The following is a 14,966-nucleotide window of genomic DNA, read 5'->3' on the forward strand; positions in this document are numbered from 1 at the left end:
CGTGTCATTGGAGTTATGACCGAATTCAAACGGTAATTAAATTGCAGTGTTATTGTATGTTTTCCTGTTGTTTGGTTGAGCTTCCTGCGTGGCTGCAGCTGACGATGGGAAACCAGAGGTGAAATTATGTTTAGAACGGGACATGAAACCAACTTCTGGTCAAAAATAACGCTGTAGAAGAACACGGCAGGAGCTGCTGGGCTCGGCACGGTCCCTCCACCGCCCTAGCCCCGCCCCCTCACGAGCGCCTCCGGAGGCAGCCGAGCCTACTCGGCACAGGCCCCGCCCTCTCACGAGCGCCGCCGGAAACGGCCGAGCCCGCCCGGCGCTGGCTCCGCCCCCTCCCGGGCCCGCCGGCGCTGCCCCGCCCCCTGCCGAGCGCGGGCGGGGGTCGCTCCAAGATGGCGGGCGTGCCGGCCGTGCGCATCAGCATCGAGTCGGCGTGCGAGAAGCAGGTGCAGGAGGTGGGGCTGGATGGCAGCGAGACCTACCTCCAGCCGCTCTCCATGTCCCAGAACCTGGCGCGCCTGGCGCAGCGCATCGACTTCAGCCAGGGCTCCGGCTCCGAGGAGGACGAGCCGGGCTCGGCGGGCCGCGCCTGGGCCGAGCCGGGCGAGACGGAGGATGAGGAAGGTGAGACGGGCCCCCAGCCCGAGCTCTCCCGCCGGGATGCAGCTGGTGGAGGCCCGCGGAGCTGTGGCGGTGCCGGCCTGCAGCTCCGCGTTTGGTTGGGCCTGGCCTGCTTTCCCTTTCCCCCGGGGGTTCCCGTGGTTGGCAGGTCAGAATATTCGTGATCGGGTCCCAGTAAATTGCAGTGGAAAAGGCAGCTGCTGATATGATATCCTTTTGTATTTCGTGCAGTTATGATGTCTCTGAGGTTTAAAAATGAGCCTTATACCGTACCTTTTTAAAGTCCTTTGTTTTCCCTTCCTTTGTTTTATTTTTAGGGTTGGTAAAGTTTCAGCCATCCCTCTGGCCTTGGGATTCAGTGAGGAACAACTTAAGAAGTGCCTTGACTGAGATGTGTGTGTTGTATGACGTTCTTAGCATTGTGAAGGATAAAAAGTTCATGACTCTAGATCCAGTCGGGCAGGATCCCCTTCCTCCAAAACAAGTATGTTGTACCTAGTTGCACGCTTTGTGTGGCCTGATGCTAAAGATTTTATTGCAGTGGTTTGGGTTTTTTTACCTGTGATAAGTATAAGATTTACCAAAATGTTCCTTTTTATGTGCTAGTGCAATGCTTTGAGGGTCAGAGTAAGGTTGGGAATTGGAATTGAGGCCAATTTCAGAAGCCTCTTTGCTGAAGCTCTTAAGTCAAAATGCTACTTCCAGCTGTATAATGCTGGTATGAAAATAATTCTGAGTAAGTTACTGGACATCCAGCAAAACCAACTTATCAATCACTGTCAGTTAGTTTCCACTAATAATAATAAATAATAATCTTTTGTGAATTAAGGTGCAAGTATCTCTTTATTTTCTTTTATTTTGTTGTTGTTGGTACTAGAATCCTCAGTTTCTACAGCTGATTTCAAAAAAGAAGTCATTAGCTGGAGCAGCTCAGATTCTGTTGAAAGGTGCAGAAAGATTATCCAAATCGGTTGCTGAAAACCAGGAAAATAAGCGACAAAGAGACTTCAACTCTGAACTGCTAAGACTGAGACAGCACTGGAAGCTGAGAAAAGTGGGAGATAAAATTCTTGGTGATCTGAGCTACAGAAGTGCAGGTAAACAGTAGGGTCCTTTTCAGAAGGATGGGTATTTTCTGAAATTTTCTTTTTGTAACTGAAAAAAGAGATGGAATATCTCGTAATAATTTCATTGTGAAATTACTGTATTTATGAGACAGGTTTATAACGGGAAAACTCATATTTTAGTATCGGGGAAAATATCTTGCCATCCTCAATCCAGAAAGTGATTTTAAAGGCTAACTCTAGTATTTTACTAAGAATTTGTTCACAGAAACAGTTCTGCATTTGCAGTGTAGTTGATCAGTTGACAGGCAGACTTTGTGAATCCTTGGCTTTTATCTACGTTTGGTGCATAAAACATTTAAAAAAAAATGAAGAGTGGGTTATATTTTTTTTTTAAATCAAAGATCAGAAAATCATAGAATATCTCGAGTTAGAAGGGACCCAAAAGGATTATGATGTCTAACTCCTGGCTCCCCAGAATTCAGACCAGGTAAAGGTAAACCATGTGACTAAAGAGTGACATTGAAGATAGACTATTATACCTCTATTATTGCTACAGTTGAGAAATGATGCTGAGAATATGCCTTATTTCATGGATTACAGTAAAAGGGGGTGACCAGCTCAGGGTTCTAGAGGCCATTATGCAGTGACAAAGTGAATACAGAATCCCGCAGAACTTTGGATGTAGGTACAAAGCAGGCATCAGAACTGGATGTGTCGAGTTCCTGTTGTCATCAGTGAGGGAGGGGAAAGACAAATTTAGAGTTGTTAATGAAAAAGCTGTAGATGTACCCCAGGCTATGTGTCTTTTTTTAGTTGATTTACCCTGAACTAGGTGAACCGCGCCCTGGATAAAAAGTATGCAGCTAGGACATACAGATGTGGGTATCTGCTTTTATCAGTTCCTGAATGACTGGCTATAGAGTTATCTTTTACAGTCAGAACATGGTCGTAGTTTTAAGACTTTTAGCGAAACATTATCAGAATTCCTTTAAATGAATAAGGGTGTTGTACCTTTAACTACCTGCTTGCAAAACTTCACACATTTACTTTTTGTCTTTTTTTAACCAAACATCTTTTTTTTCTCCTTCCTTGCACCTATTGACTCAGTTTTGAAAAACTCTTGGTTTCCTCCCATAATTATTAAATACTCAGTGTTAACTTACTGTAAAATATTACACACTGCACTGTGGAGGACTGAGGTGCTTATGCAGTGACATGAGCTTTCTAATTTACCTGGGTTTTTTTAAGAAGTCATTAAGAAATTTGTCAAGTCAAGTGCAACTCTGAAGATTTGGAGACTTGGAAATACATATTCTTCCAAAACAGAGATACAAGCTTTTTCATTTGCAGAAGGTGCTTTATATTTAATGTGTATGTCTTTGTCCTTCTTTACTCAGGCTCCCTTTTTCTTCATCATGGCACATTTGAGGTGATAAAGAACACTGACATTGACCTGGATAAAAAGATACCTGAAGATTACTGTCCTTTGGATGTTCAAATTCCAAGTGATTTAGAGGGATCAGCATATATCAAGGTTTGTCAGAGAAACCTTAATAACCTAGTGGAGTTTTGTTTCGGTATTTTTATGCTTGCAACAGAGAACACACATTAAATACTGTTTGCTCTTGCCTAGGTTTCTATTCAGAAACAAGCTCCAGATATTGGTGACCTTGGGACAGTCAATCTCTTTAAAAGACCCTTGCCAAAATCAAAACCAGGTATGGCTTATATGTTGTTTTATGAATATGTTCCTAATGAATGAGTTTGCATATGATGCTTGTTTGAAAATTTCAGCATACAGCTGGGAAGAAGAGTTGAACAAGACTTACCTTATTTAAACTGAAATTTTCTGTTTGGGTGCTGGTTGGGCTTTGGAAATGATGCTTTCAGAGCATGCCTCTCCAGTTTTTCATAGGTGTTTATTCAGTTCTGAAACAAAATTATTAGGGTTGTATTTTGAGTGTTCTGAAACCCCTTTTGTTAGACATTAAAAATTTGAGCCCATAATTGAAATCAAACCAAGGTGTTGTGTTTCAATCAGTTGCATCCCATTAGTTCAGCTGAACTCATGACTGTTCACTCTTAACTCTGCTCAAAATGCATCATTTGTGTCTTGCTCACATGTTTTATCTGGGTCTGAAACTCTCCTGGTGGTCTGTGTGTTAATTACCAACAGCTCACTTGGCAGATAGTACATTGATTCATTTAACGTGTGCCAGTATGTGAAGTTGTACACTTTTGGCTTCAAAATCCATCCTTTACTCTTTAGAGTTAGAAATAAACTGGCAGGATTTTATTTCACAGTTGTCTGTGATATAGATGCTGGTGCTGTCCTGAGCATAGACAGAGTGCTGTTCTATGAGGTGTTTCATATGGTATTGAGGGTACATTATACAGCTTGTGTGCTTACTCACCCTAGAATCTCCCAAGAATTTTGGGCCTATAAACCCTGTGAAAGCACATACATGCACTGAACGTTATTGGTAGTTCATCATTGAGTGAATTTAATAAAGCCAGAAGTATCATGGAGAGTAAATTACAGCTTAAGGAGCAGAGGTTTATAAGGAGAGTTCACAAAAGGCCTGGGAGTGTAGTACACTGTTCCATAAAGGCCTTGCACTTCACAATATACATATGTGTAAAATTGAACCAAAGATTGTTTTAGTTTTACCTTAAAGTGCTTGCTTAACTGAGATAAAATTCTGATAATACTCCATTTGGGTAAAAGGTACTGACTGCTTTATTAATGATCGTGCCTAGCTACTGCATAGTATCTGCTCTCTGAACAAAAAGGTGGCTTCTCTTTGCTCTTCCCGTCTGGACACATTGATTTATACTTTTCAGGTTCTCCACACTGGCAGACAAAATTGGAGACTGCACAGAATGTTCTTTTATGTAAAGAAATTTTTGCCCAGCTGTCACGGGAAGCTGTTCAAATTAAATCACCGATTCCTCACATTGTAGTGAAAAATCAGATAATCTCCCAGCCTTTTCCAGGTACGAAGCGTTTTAAGACTCTTAACCTACAATTATTTGCTTAAATACGAATTGAAATTACTAATTGATGTCACCTTTTTTAATGCTCTGTCCTTACAAAAGAAAAAACAAACTCCTTGATTTTCAAAGGTTTTGAAAAACAGAATTTCAGCTAATGCACAATAGTTTCTAATTTACTCTGTTTTCCTTTGTGGTTATGTTTTTTGTTAGCAGCACTTAAAACTGTCAGCTGTAATGCCATGTGCATGTGTGGCAGTTTGGAGCTGTGCGTAAGTCATTGCTCCTGGATTGCATGCAAAAGAAATTTAAGACTTGAGTTAATGGGTCTTCAGAAGAACAAAAGCAAATGCTCTTCAGTGAGGATAATTAAGCAGCATAAAGGTGGCTCAGTCAGTGGTGAATCCTCTGTTTTTACAAGGGGTACACAGGTGATTGTATCATGCAAAGAATATATTTCGGGATTGCTTAAAATGTGAAAGATGGTTAATCATTCCTTCTTTGAGAAAGGAATGGGGTCCTGGGGATTTTCCTTTTTGTCTGGGATTGAGTCATAGAAATTGATGTGAAATGCACCTGGTGAGTTCACAGTTGGCCTGCCAACACTTCAGTGAATAGCAAGTCTTACTTGCCTTTGGTGCTGTGCTCTCCACCATCATTCTTTGATTTTTCTCTGCTACAGTGAAAACCTGTTGTTAAAGTACTGAGTGTAAAACATGAGGAAAAGCAGTTCTCAGTAGCAACCTTGAAAATTGCCAGTGCTCACTTTTTAAAATCTTTTTTTCCATCTTCTTTGTGCAGGTTTGCAGTTGTCTATTTCTCTGTGTCACTCTTCCAATGACAAAAAGTCACAAAAGGCTGCTTCTGAAAAACAGAATCCAGAGGATCATCTATATGTTCTTGAACATAATTTGCATCAGCTTATCAGAGAGGTAATGCATCTATGGCCAAAATCTGAAGAGTTTTTGGGCTTCTGTTAGCCTTCTGCCTAGTGTGTGGCACTGGTGTAACAGCCGAGTGCCACTAGAGGCCAGTCCTTTCCCATCCATTTGTGAAAGGCAGCGTACTGCTTGGTTTCCATGGGTGTGGGTGGTTTGGGAACAGTTCCAGTTACTGCTTTCATGGAATGCTAGTTCTTTACTTAACCTCAGACCTGGCTGCTGACTTCAGAAAATCCATGCAAAGCTTTTCCAGTAGAGTTCATCAGTTCTGCTTTTTTTTTTTTCTGTGTTTGATAGTGCTCACCTTGCAGTGTCAGTGAACATCTGGTCAGGCTGTACCCTCATGAAGGAAGAACAATCAATTGCCATAATAGCTTTGTTTCTTTTAAGCTCCACTTCTCTGCTTCAGTGTTTTAGGTTCTTGTATAATCTAGCAGAATAACCTGGGGTACAAGGTTGAGGTTGTGTCTCTTCAGGAAAGAAGCACAATTTTGCATCTCTACGTAAAGTTGAAACCATGTACCAGAGAGCGTTCATTTCCTTAGAGCATGGCTCTGCAAGTCATGCAGTTATGTGGAACAGTCCAGTATTTTTGAACATTGGGTTCATGAAGTGCCCAAGTGCTCAAGGTGCTCAGTGCCCACCTCTCCTATGAATTTCCTTTCTTTACTTTGGACAGCTTGCTAAAACTTCTTGTACTTCAATTTTTTTCATCTAAAATGCTTCCTTTCTTTTAAAGTGACTATTCTTTCTGTCTCCATAGATGTATATAAAGAAGACTTATTAGTAGGAGCTACTACCATGCTACCAAATTTCTGTTAGCTGGCACTTTTTTTTTTTTAATCACTTTCTATAACATTTGAATAACCCATATAAATTGGGGGAAGCAAAGTATGGAAAACTGTCTTTAAAGTGCTGTCAAGCTGATAAAGTTAAAAAGTTGCACTTTTTGAAAGTATGTATGTTGCAGCGGGGATTACTGCAACAAGTATATTTCAAACCAGGAGTCCCGTGGAAAGCGAAGTATATATGGACAGATTCGTGGTAGATGTTTCAGAGATGTTTATTTCTCCAGCCGCATGGCCGGGGCTCAGCTCAGGAACTCCTCAGTCACGGGACCTGAGGGTCCTTGGCCTTATCAGGGAACCCAAACCAACCAATGGGGAATGAGGCTGAGCATGAAACCCCGTGTCTCCCCCCCAGGGCCCCTCTTCCAGGGCTACATGGCAGGGGAGGGACCCCAACATATGTACACTCAAAAAACCTGATGTGAAGCAACATATGGTAGCATACATGGTATTTCTTGCAGATACATTATTTGGTCACTTCCTTTTATAATATCTGTTGGTTGTTGCAGTGTCACAAGCAAACCCTGAGCTCGACAGTGATGCCACATCCAGCTAGTGCACCTTTTGGCCACAAGAGAATGAGACTTGCAGGACCCCAGGCTTTTGATAAAAATGAAATCAGTTCTTTACAGTCAAATGAAGGACTTCTGGAAAAGATCATAAAACAGGCAAAGCATATCTTTTTGAGGCGAAGGTAGGTCACAAGATACTCTTGTTACAGTACCATTATAGAATATAATTGATCTTTTTAAAGTGTTCTTAAAACTAGCTGCTGCTTCCTTCACAGTTAATACAGTCTTTATTTGTTAGTACTAAGAACCAAAAATTATGAAAAAATATGACCAAACAACGTTCGGCTAGTAAAAAGGAAAAAAAAAAAAAGAAATAATGCAGGATTTCTTTGGGATCTCTGTGACAGTTGCAACACAAGCTGCTGGTAATTGTCCCTACTTATCTTAAACTGCATAAATCCTTTTTTAGTGTTCTTTGCAGTGCAGTAGCTGATACTGGGTAATACTAGTTTAATACTGCTGCAGAATGTATGAGACGTGTACAGAATAAACAAGTGTACTTCATTAGCACCAGAACAGTGCTGAAATAGAATTTTGATCCACATGCTTCTGTTAAATCTAATAACCTCCTTGCTTCCTGTAAGCTAGATAACAGCACAAACTGTCTGGATTACTGTGTATGGAATATGGCTTTATCTTCTAGAACTGCTCGAACCATTGACAGTCTGGCGAGTCGTATTGAGGATCCTCAGATTCAGGCTCACTGGTCCAATATAAATGATGTTTATGAATCCAGTGTTAAAGTTCTAATAACTTCTCAGGGATATGAGCAGATATGCAAGTAAGTACGGGAATGCATGTCCTTTTAGTTGTAGAAGCATGCAGCAAAGGCAGCTTGTATTCACGTTGTGCTTTAAAGGTTTAGATTTGCTTCAGACAGACAAATAGGAGTCCATTTTATGTGTTTGTTTTTCTGACTTGTGGGGTGAACAGTCACCTTAAGAAAACTTCACCCACTTTACCCTTTAATGAAGATATTTAGTACATCTTTAATTAGCACTGTTTCCTTTCAAAGAAAAAATGGAGGATAAGAGTGGACCTTTAAGGGGGGGGATTTACTTTGGGTAGAGATGACTGAATACAAAGTTATCATTTGATGTGCTGGATTCTAAACTTCAGTGTGGTCATGGAAAGCTAATCAGTGCTCAGTCCTGGCTTGGTTGCATAGGTACTGAAATGTGGAACTCATGTAATTCATGCAATAATTTTGCACATTGTTATTGAAATACAAGATTTCATGTTCCAGAAATAAATGCCTGCAGACTGAGCAGCAGTGAATTCACTAATGCATCAACAGTGGTTTTTTTCCATTTGGAGCAGTGCTCTCTGGCTGTGACCACAGAGTGGGACAACCTACAGTCATTGGTGTGTTTCCAATCTTGGCTCCAGAGTACATAAGCTGCCTGAGTCTTGGCTGTGGGATAGAACACACCATTTTCCCCTGCACACCTGGAAGGAAACTTGGGCATTGGGGTAGGCAGGGAACTGTGAGGCTTCCTTGATCTGAACAAGTGGAAGGCCAGGTCTGGGAACATGCCACAGAGTACGTCACCTGCCATATAGAGGGAGCTGTTGCGGTGACTGATGAAACTGGAATGTTTGGAGTTGCTGTCACATTGCGTAGGCTTTGCACCATTTGTCTTAGAAATTCTTGTCAATGACTGGGTGGGATTCTGTGTTCTTAGTTTTGTGTTTTCTTAAGCGTTTTAATGCTTTTTGGATAAATATGGATCTTTGTTGAGCTTTCGATGGGATACCCTTCCTTCTTGGACCAGGGTAGAAGAGCAGAGGAGGCTGCTGTTCTGCTAAGTTTTTTATTTCATCATCTCATAGCTTTCTTGAAGGCAGAGTTCAAGGGGGTTACATGATAAAGCCAAGCAGCGACAGCAAACAGCAGGTAGAAAATGGCTGCTTCTTCCAATTCTAGTTTCTTCTATATTTTTTTCTTACAGAAGCATGGATTATATTTGTTAACTGACCAATAAGATTAACACACGATTCTAGTTTTCCTTTGCTTAACCTATCGTGGTCTAATTCTACCAGTTGTAAATCTTACACAAGTGCTACATGGGTATTTATCTGTACACAGCTACAGATTTGTGTATACAGTTTCTATCAGCTCTTGTTGTTTATGTGAACACTCTATCTAAAAAATGTGAGCAGTATAGTTCTAGCTATATTTTGTCTAAAGTAAAAGAATTCTGTGAAAGGGCAACACTACTGCAGTAAGAACTGTGTTTTAAGGTCTCTGCTGCAGCTTTTTAATGTTTAAGGCACTTAGCACATATTTCTACTAAAAGTTAAAAATCTATATTTCTATTTCACTTTGGTGTGATTTCATGTATCGCAGCTTATCTAAAGGTTTTAATTCAATCTCTGTGCTTTGGCTTTCCTCTGGGCCTGAGTCCAGAGAAGCTTTCACTCCAACATATCTTGTCTTCACAGGTCCATTCAACTACAGCTGAACATTGGAGTTGAACAAATCAGAGTTGTGCATAGAGATGGAAGAGTTATTACATTGTCCCATCAAGAGCAAGAACTGCAGGATTTCCTTTTATCTCAGGTAGACTCATATATGTTATTCTTCTCTTTTCATGGTGTTTGGGAAACAGAAAAACTTAGAATCTCACCTTTATCTATGTAGAAAATACTTTAGAACTTCAAATTAAGATCGTGAAGATGGGAAGGTGGATGACTGAATTTAAACAATGTTTGTATAGAGTCTTTAGCAACTGTTACTAAAATATACTGCCAGTTTTCACTAGGGTCAGTAGTAGTAATAATTTTTCCCTTCTATTTAAAATGCATTTCTTTATACTGTTCACTATGGGAGAAACAAGTCAGTGGTAATCACAGCAGACAATAAGGTATTCTATATATGAAATTTACTGTAGCCATGTTCTTAACCCACAATTACTGTCATTTCAGCATTGTCTGTTAATGCTCACTTTGCACGTCGTTACTAAATCAGCTGATACTTGAATGAACACTATTTTCTTAATTGCTTATGACAAGCTGCTGGCTTTATTCAGAAGTAACAATCTCCCCAGTATGCATTATAAATAGTCAAAATACAGGTCTTTAATAACAGTGGTTGGCCTGTTGCAGTTATATAAAACTCCACGACACAGAAAACAAGTTGAAACAGATTCTGCTGAGGTCATGTCTTTTTGGTCAAGTGTTGTCACACTTGTTCACAGAGAACTGTTGAACAGTGCTGGATACTTCCTTGTTACAAGGGTTAAGTCATGATACAGGAAAACAGTAGCATTTTAACTCCTAAGCTGTTAAAGCTCAGTGCTTACACTTGAGCATTAATGGAGGTAATCATGCGCATGAGAACCTCAGCTTTTTTTTTCTGAATTTTCTCTGTTAATACTTTCTCTGATTTTTATATATTTTACAGCAGAAGTATTGTTTCTATTGAAAGACAGGATTGTTTAAAAATTAATTTTTTGAGACCTAAATAAAGGTATTTGTAAATCGAAAACAATACTTTAATAAAATGCATAAGCCCATATACCTATGAAAAATTAATTTAACTGCATAATACAGTGGTCTTCTCTGTCTGCAGAGGAACTAGTCTAAATTCAAATAACAGAAAGCTCTACCATCATATAAAAAAGAGTTCCTCTGAAAGTAGAGAACTTAAAAGACAAAGTCACTTTTATAAATAACTCTTGGACAGTAGAAGAAAACAGGCTTGCTAAACCCCATAAGCAATTCTTTCTGTGGTCTGCAAATATTGAACAGAAAACAAACCTCTTGTTATGTTTCAGATGTCACAGCACCAAGTACATGCAGTTCAGCAGCTTGCAAAAGTTATGGGATGGCATGTGCTGAGTTTCAGTAATCACGTTGGTCTGGGGCCAGTGGAGAGCATTGGCAATGCATCAGCAATAACTGTAGCATCACCAAATGGAGACTATGCCATTTCAGGTAGTGTTTCCTCTTGCAGATAGAAGTCAAATCTTTCTGAGATTCTTTGTAGAATATTTTGCTGTAAATTGATATTATGCTCTAAAAGTCTAGAGACTGTCTGTTTTGTGTATGAAATTGACATCTAAATAGAATCATCACCTTGCTCAGGAAGCCACTTAATACATACCTGATTTAATTTACATAGGCTTCAAAATATTACTTACAATTAGCATGGAAAATTTTATTCTATAATATGCATTATATAAATACATTATTTAAATCTATTGTTTTGATAAATGTAATATAAATATCGGTTTATATAATATACAAATACATATATTTAATGATATGTATTATTATTAGCATAGAAAAAAGAGATTACAGAAACCATCAGAATCCTGAGAGAAGGGAACAAGATAAACAACAGGATCACAACTCCGAACTTAAGGAGAACAGAGTTTGGTCTGTTTAGGGATCTTTTTGAAAGAATCCTATGGGATATGATCCTATGGGATGGAAAGAAGAGGGGTCCGGGAGTGCTGTGTGATTATTTTTTTTCAAGGGTCACCTCTTTCAAGCTCAAGAATGGTCATTGCTATGTTCAGGAAGTTGTGTAAAGGTGACAGAAGATCTGTGTGTACAAACAGGGAGCTCATGACTGAACTCAAGACATAGGAAGGAAGCTCCAAGAGATTATAAGCAGTTGACCTGGGAGGGAGATAGAGAGACTGTCCAAGCATGCATTGGTAAGGATAGGAAAGCTCCTGAATCTGGTGAGGGATGTACAGGGCAGCAAGAAGAGCTTCAATAGATATGTCAGCAGCAAAGGAGAGATTAGGGAAAATGTGGGACTGCTGTTAAATAGAGATGACCTGATGGCACAGGACGTGGAGGAGGCCGAGGTACTCAGTACCTACTTTATTTTGGCCTTAAGACTTACCTTCCCTGGTCTGTAAGACCCATGGGAAATTCTGGAGCAAAGATTCAGCCTCAGTAGTGGAGGACCAGGTTAGAGAACCTTTGAATAGACTTCGGCATACCCAAGTTCATGGGACCAGATGGGATATATCCGTGACTCCTGAGGGAGCTGATGGATGTCCCTGCAAGGGCACTCTTGATCATCTTTAAAAGACCAGGCTCGGGCGGGGCTCCTGAGGCCTCGAAGAAGGCAAATGTCACATCCTATATTCAGGAAGGAAAATGTGGGGAACTACAGTCTGATTAGCCTCATTGCAATTACTGGGAAGATGAGGGGAAAAAAAATAGTCTCAGAAGAAGTTTCCAAACATACTGTGAAGAAGATGATAATGGGGAATAGTTGGCACCAATATATGAAGGCAAAATTATGTTCAATCAGCCTAATATCATCTCTTTATAGAAGGCTGGCATGGTAGATGAGGGGAAAGCTAGGTGGTACCTCCCTAACTGCTTATTTAAAAAGCCAACACACACCACTCCCTGACATGAAAACACATGAAAACCCATCCAAGCCAACAAAGCACCACCACCCCTCCACCAGTCTTGCAGAATTTTGTGATTAAAAGTAACAACTCTACTTAGTGATTTAGATCCTGTCTATTTGAGATAAATCCACTAGAAATAATACATATTTCAACAACATAGTGGGGAATACATCCAAGGAAAGAATGAGCAATAAAGCCTTTGCCCTTCCTGGCATCATTGGGGAAAAAGGAATGCATTTGTAAGGTGTACATTTTGGGGTTTATTAAAAGTTTCTCTGTCTTGATCTAACCAAGAACATGCAGTGCTAAAGCAACAAAATCATAGAGAAGTGGGAGACGAGAGAAAATCCGAAGAAAAAGCTTCCAAAAACGAAAGGGAATTTCCCTTGTTTGTTTTCAGCATGTTTGGAATTGAGTAGGGGTAAAGTATAGCATACACAAGGAAGAATATTTAGTATGAGGAATTAGTACAGTGTAAAAATGCTCATTAAAATCTCCTTTCACCACAGTACGCAACGGTCCGGAAAGCGGCAGCAAAGTCATGGTGCAGTTTCCACGGAGTCAGTGCAAGGATCTCCCCAAAGGTGATGTCCTGCAGGACAGCAAGTGGAATCACCTCCGGGGGCCGTTCAAGGAAGTGCAGTGGAATAAAATGGAAGGGCGTAACTTTGTGTATAAAATGGAACTCCTCATGGCTGCCCTAACTCCTTGCTAGTGAAGTGTCAGCCTCTCTGTGAGGGCTTTGAACTGCCCGTGCAGCAAAGGGAAATGGGAGCTATGGGCCGATACAAGAAAGCAAAATCAAATTTATTTCCTGCACAGAAATATCCACTTCGCTATTTGTAATAAAAGCTTTTTCAGTGGCATGTAAAATGCATACAATTTTTTGTAAAAGTTCCTTTCAGCTGTATCTTTGAAAATTGCTCTGTCTAGAGTGATGTAGATGAGTAACTAATGTATTTTTTGTTTATAAAATTAGATTTGATAGTCCTTGAGTTGGAGCATTCTTGAGTTGGAATTTGTTTGTACGTTGGTGGGGATTCTGGGTGACCCCTTTATTTTTGAGAAATATGTTTACTTGGTAGTTTAACTTGAGAGTGTTACAAGTCACTGCCTGTGGCAAAACTCACTCCTCTCTGAGGGCCTGTGTGATGTAGGCTACTTTGTTTGTGTTTTCCTTGTATGGAAGGGGCCTTACTTGGCTTGCAAAGTTCGGACAATTTGAGTTTGTGGCTGACTTGTGACTTAGTGACTGGATAGAAGAAGGTAACTCTCATGCAGTAAACCTCCACACTTGTGCTGCTGGGTCTTTCTCCTGCACTCTCCGTGGTTATCATCCAGGGAAATAATAATATCCTCCTGAATATCAGCTCTTTTGAGTTCTTTCAAAATAAAAAAGTCACGTTTTTTATAGTTTTGGTTGTCACTGTAGGCTTCTTGAAACTTTGTTTAACAAGGCTTTTATTTTGTTTGGTACTTAAATACTAAGGATCTTTGGCAACCTGTCTGTATGAACTGGTTCAGATTCATGTCCACATTGTCTTATGAGTTGTCTGTATATATGTATATATATATACATGAACTTGTTGCACATAAACATGTTTGAATTGAACATCACACTTGCATGGTGACAGTTGTTATTTTGTTATATTCTCAAGTATAAAGAATAATTGTAGGAAAATCAGCAACAAGCTGCTGCTAAGTGTGTCCGAAGCAGGTCTTGTATTTACGCTGGTGTTTGTCAGCATGGAGCATCTTATTTCAGTTCCTGGATGTACTTGCTTTTGTGTAACTGAGCTATGAGAGAGAAAGGGTTTTCCTTTCAGGTGCTCATGTGTTACCCAAGATGACTGATGAAAATTAAAAGCCCAAGTTGAAAATAGTCTACTGATCTTGAAAATGGGGTGAGCCTAATGTAATCCCCATGATGCCAGGTCCTGTATTGCTCTGCCAGCAGACACTGTATGATTACAGGCAGAGGGGGGTTTGTTTCTTGGTGAACAGTTCAGCCAACAGCCTGATGCATCTGTTCATGCATCTGACTAGATGAGGCTGTTTGCAGTCCTGCCAACACAGCAGATCTGTTAATAATTAGAAGATGAGTCTGTGAAATTTTAACATGTCTTTATACTTCAGTGTTCTTAACCTAAATTGACAGATCTGCACGTAGCAATAGCCTTTTCATCAAATAAGTTCTTCTTTACCAAGTAATCAGATCACTGTGGATCTGTTAAAATCTCATGGTTGCTGGACTTCTCTCCTGAAAAGGACACCTCCTGTGTTGCAGAAGGGCAAGCACTGCATGTTAGCATGAAAACATTTGTCAAGACTTCTAGGTCTAGCTGCAAAAAGGATAATAATAACAACAAAAAAAGATAATTATTAGAGACCTGGAGTGTCTGTGTTTTAGTGTTGAATACATAGGGATTCCTAATTTTAATGGAAAACAGACTGATTAGACTTCTAACAGTCTTGAAACTTGGTAGTGCATCTTTGAATGTGAAATGACAGTGAATGATTAGGATCTTAA

The 14,966-nt window shown here is 40.0% G+C and overlaps 1 protein-coding gene across 2 annotated transcripts; it reads left to right on the forward strand.

Moving 5' to 3' along the window:
• Positions 1-351: 351 nt before the first annotated feature.
• On the forward strand, positions 352-14,053 carry MED17 (mediator complex subunit 17). Of its 2 annotated transcripts, XM_048294556.1 has the most exons (12): positions 353-633; positions 948-1,114; positions 1,508-1,727; positions 3,095-3,231; positions 3,331-3,415; positions 4,542-4,694; positions 5,493-5,623; positions 6,990-7,174; positions 7,696-7,833; positions 9,498-9,615; positions 10,832-10,991; positions 12,946-14,053. In XM_048294556.1, exons 1-12 carry the CDS (start codon positions 402-404, stop codon positions 13,149-13,151), a joined length of 1,932 nt encoding a protein of 643 aa, XP_048150513.1. In that variant the 5' UTR covers positions 353-401; the 3' UTR covers positions 13,152-14,053. The 2 variants fall into 2 exon arrangements, with proteins under 2 accessions (XP_048150514.1, XP_048150513.1); XM_048294557.1 differs by lacking the exon at positions 10,832-10,991 and having other exon boundaries at positions 352-633.
• The last annotated feature ends 913 nt before the right edge of the window (positions 14,054-14,966 follow it).

This window comes from Corvus hawaiiensis, chromosome 2 (genome assembly GCF_020740725.1).
Source record: "Corvus hawaiiensis isolate bCorHaw1 chromosome 2, bCorHaw1.pri.cur, whole genome shotgun sequence".
NCBI classification, from domain to species: domain Eukaryota; kingdom Metazoa; phylum Chordata; class Aves; order Passeriformes; family Corvidae; genus Corvus; species Corvus hawaiiensis.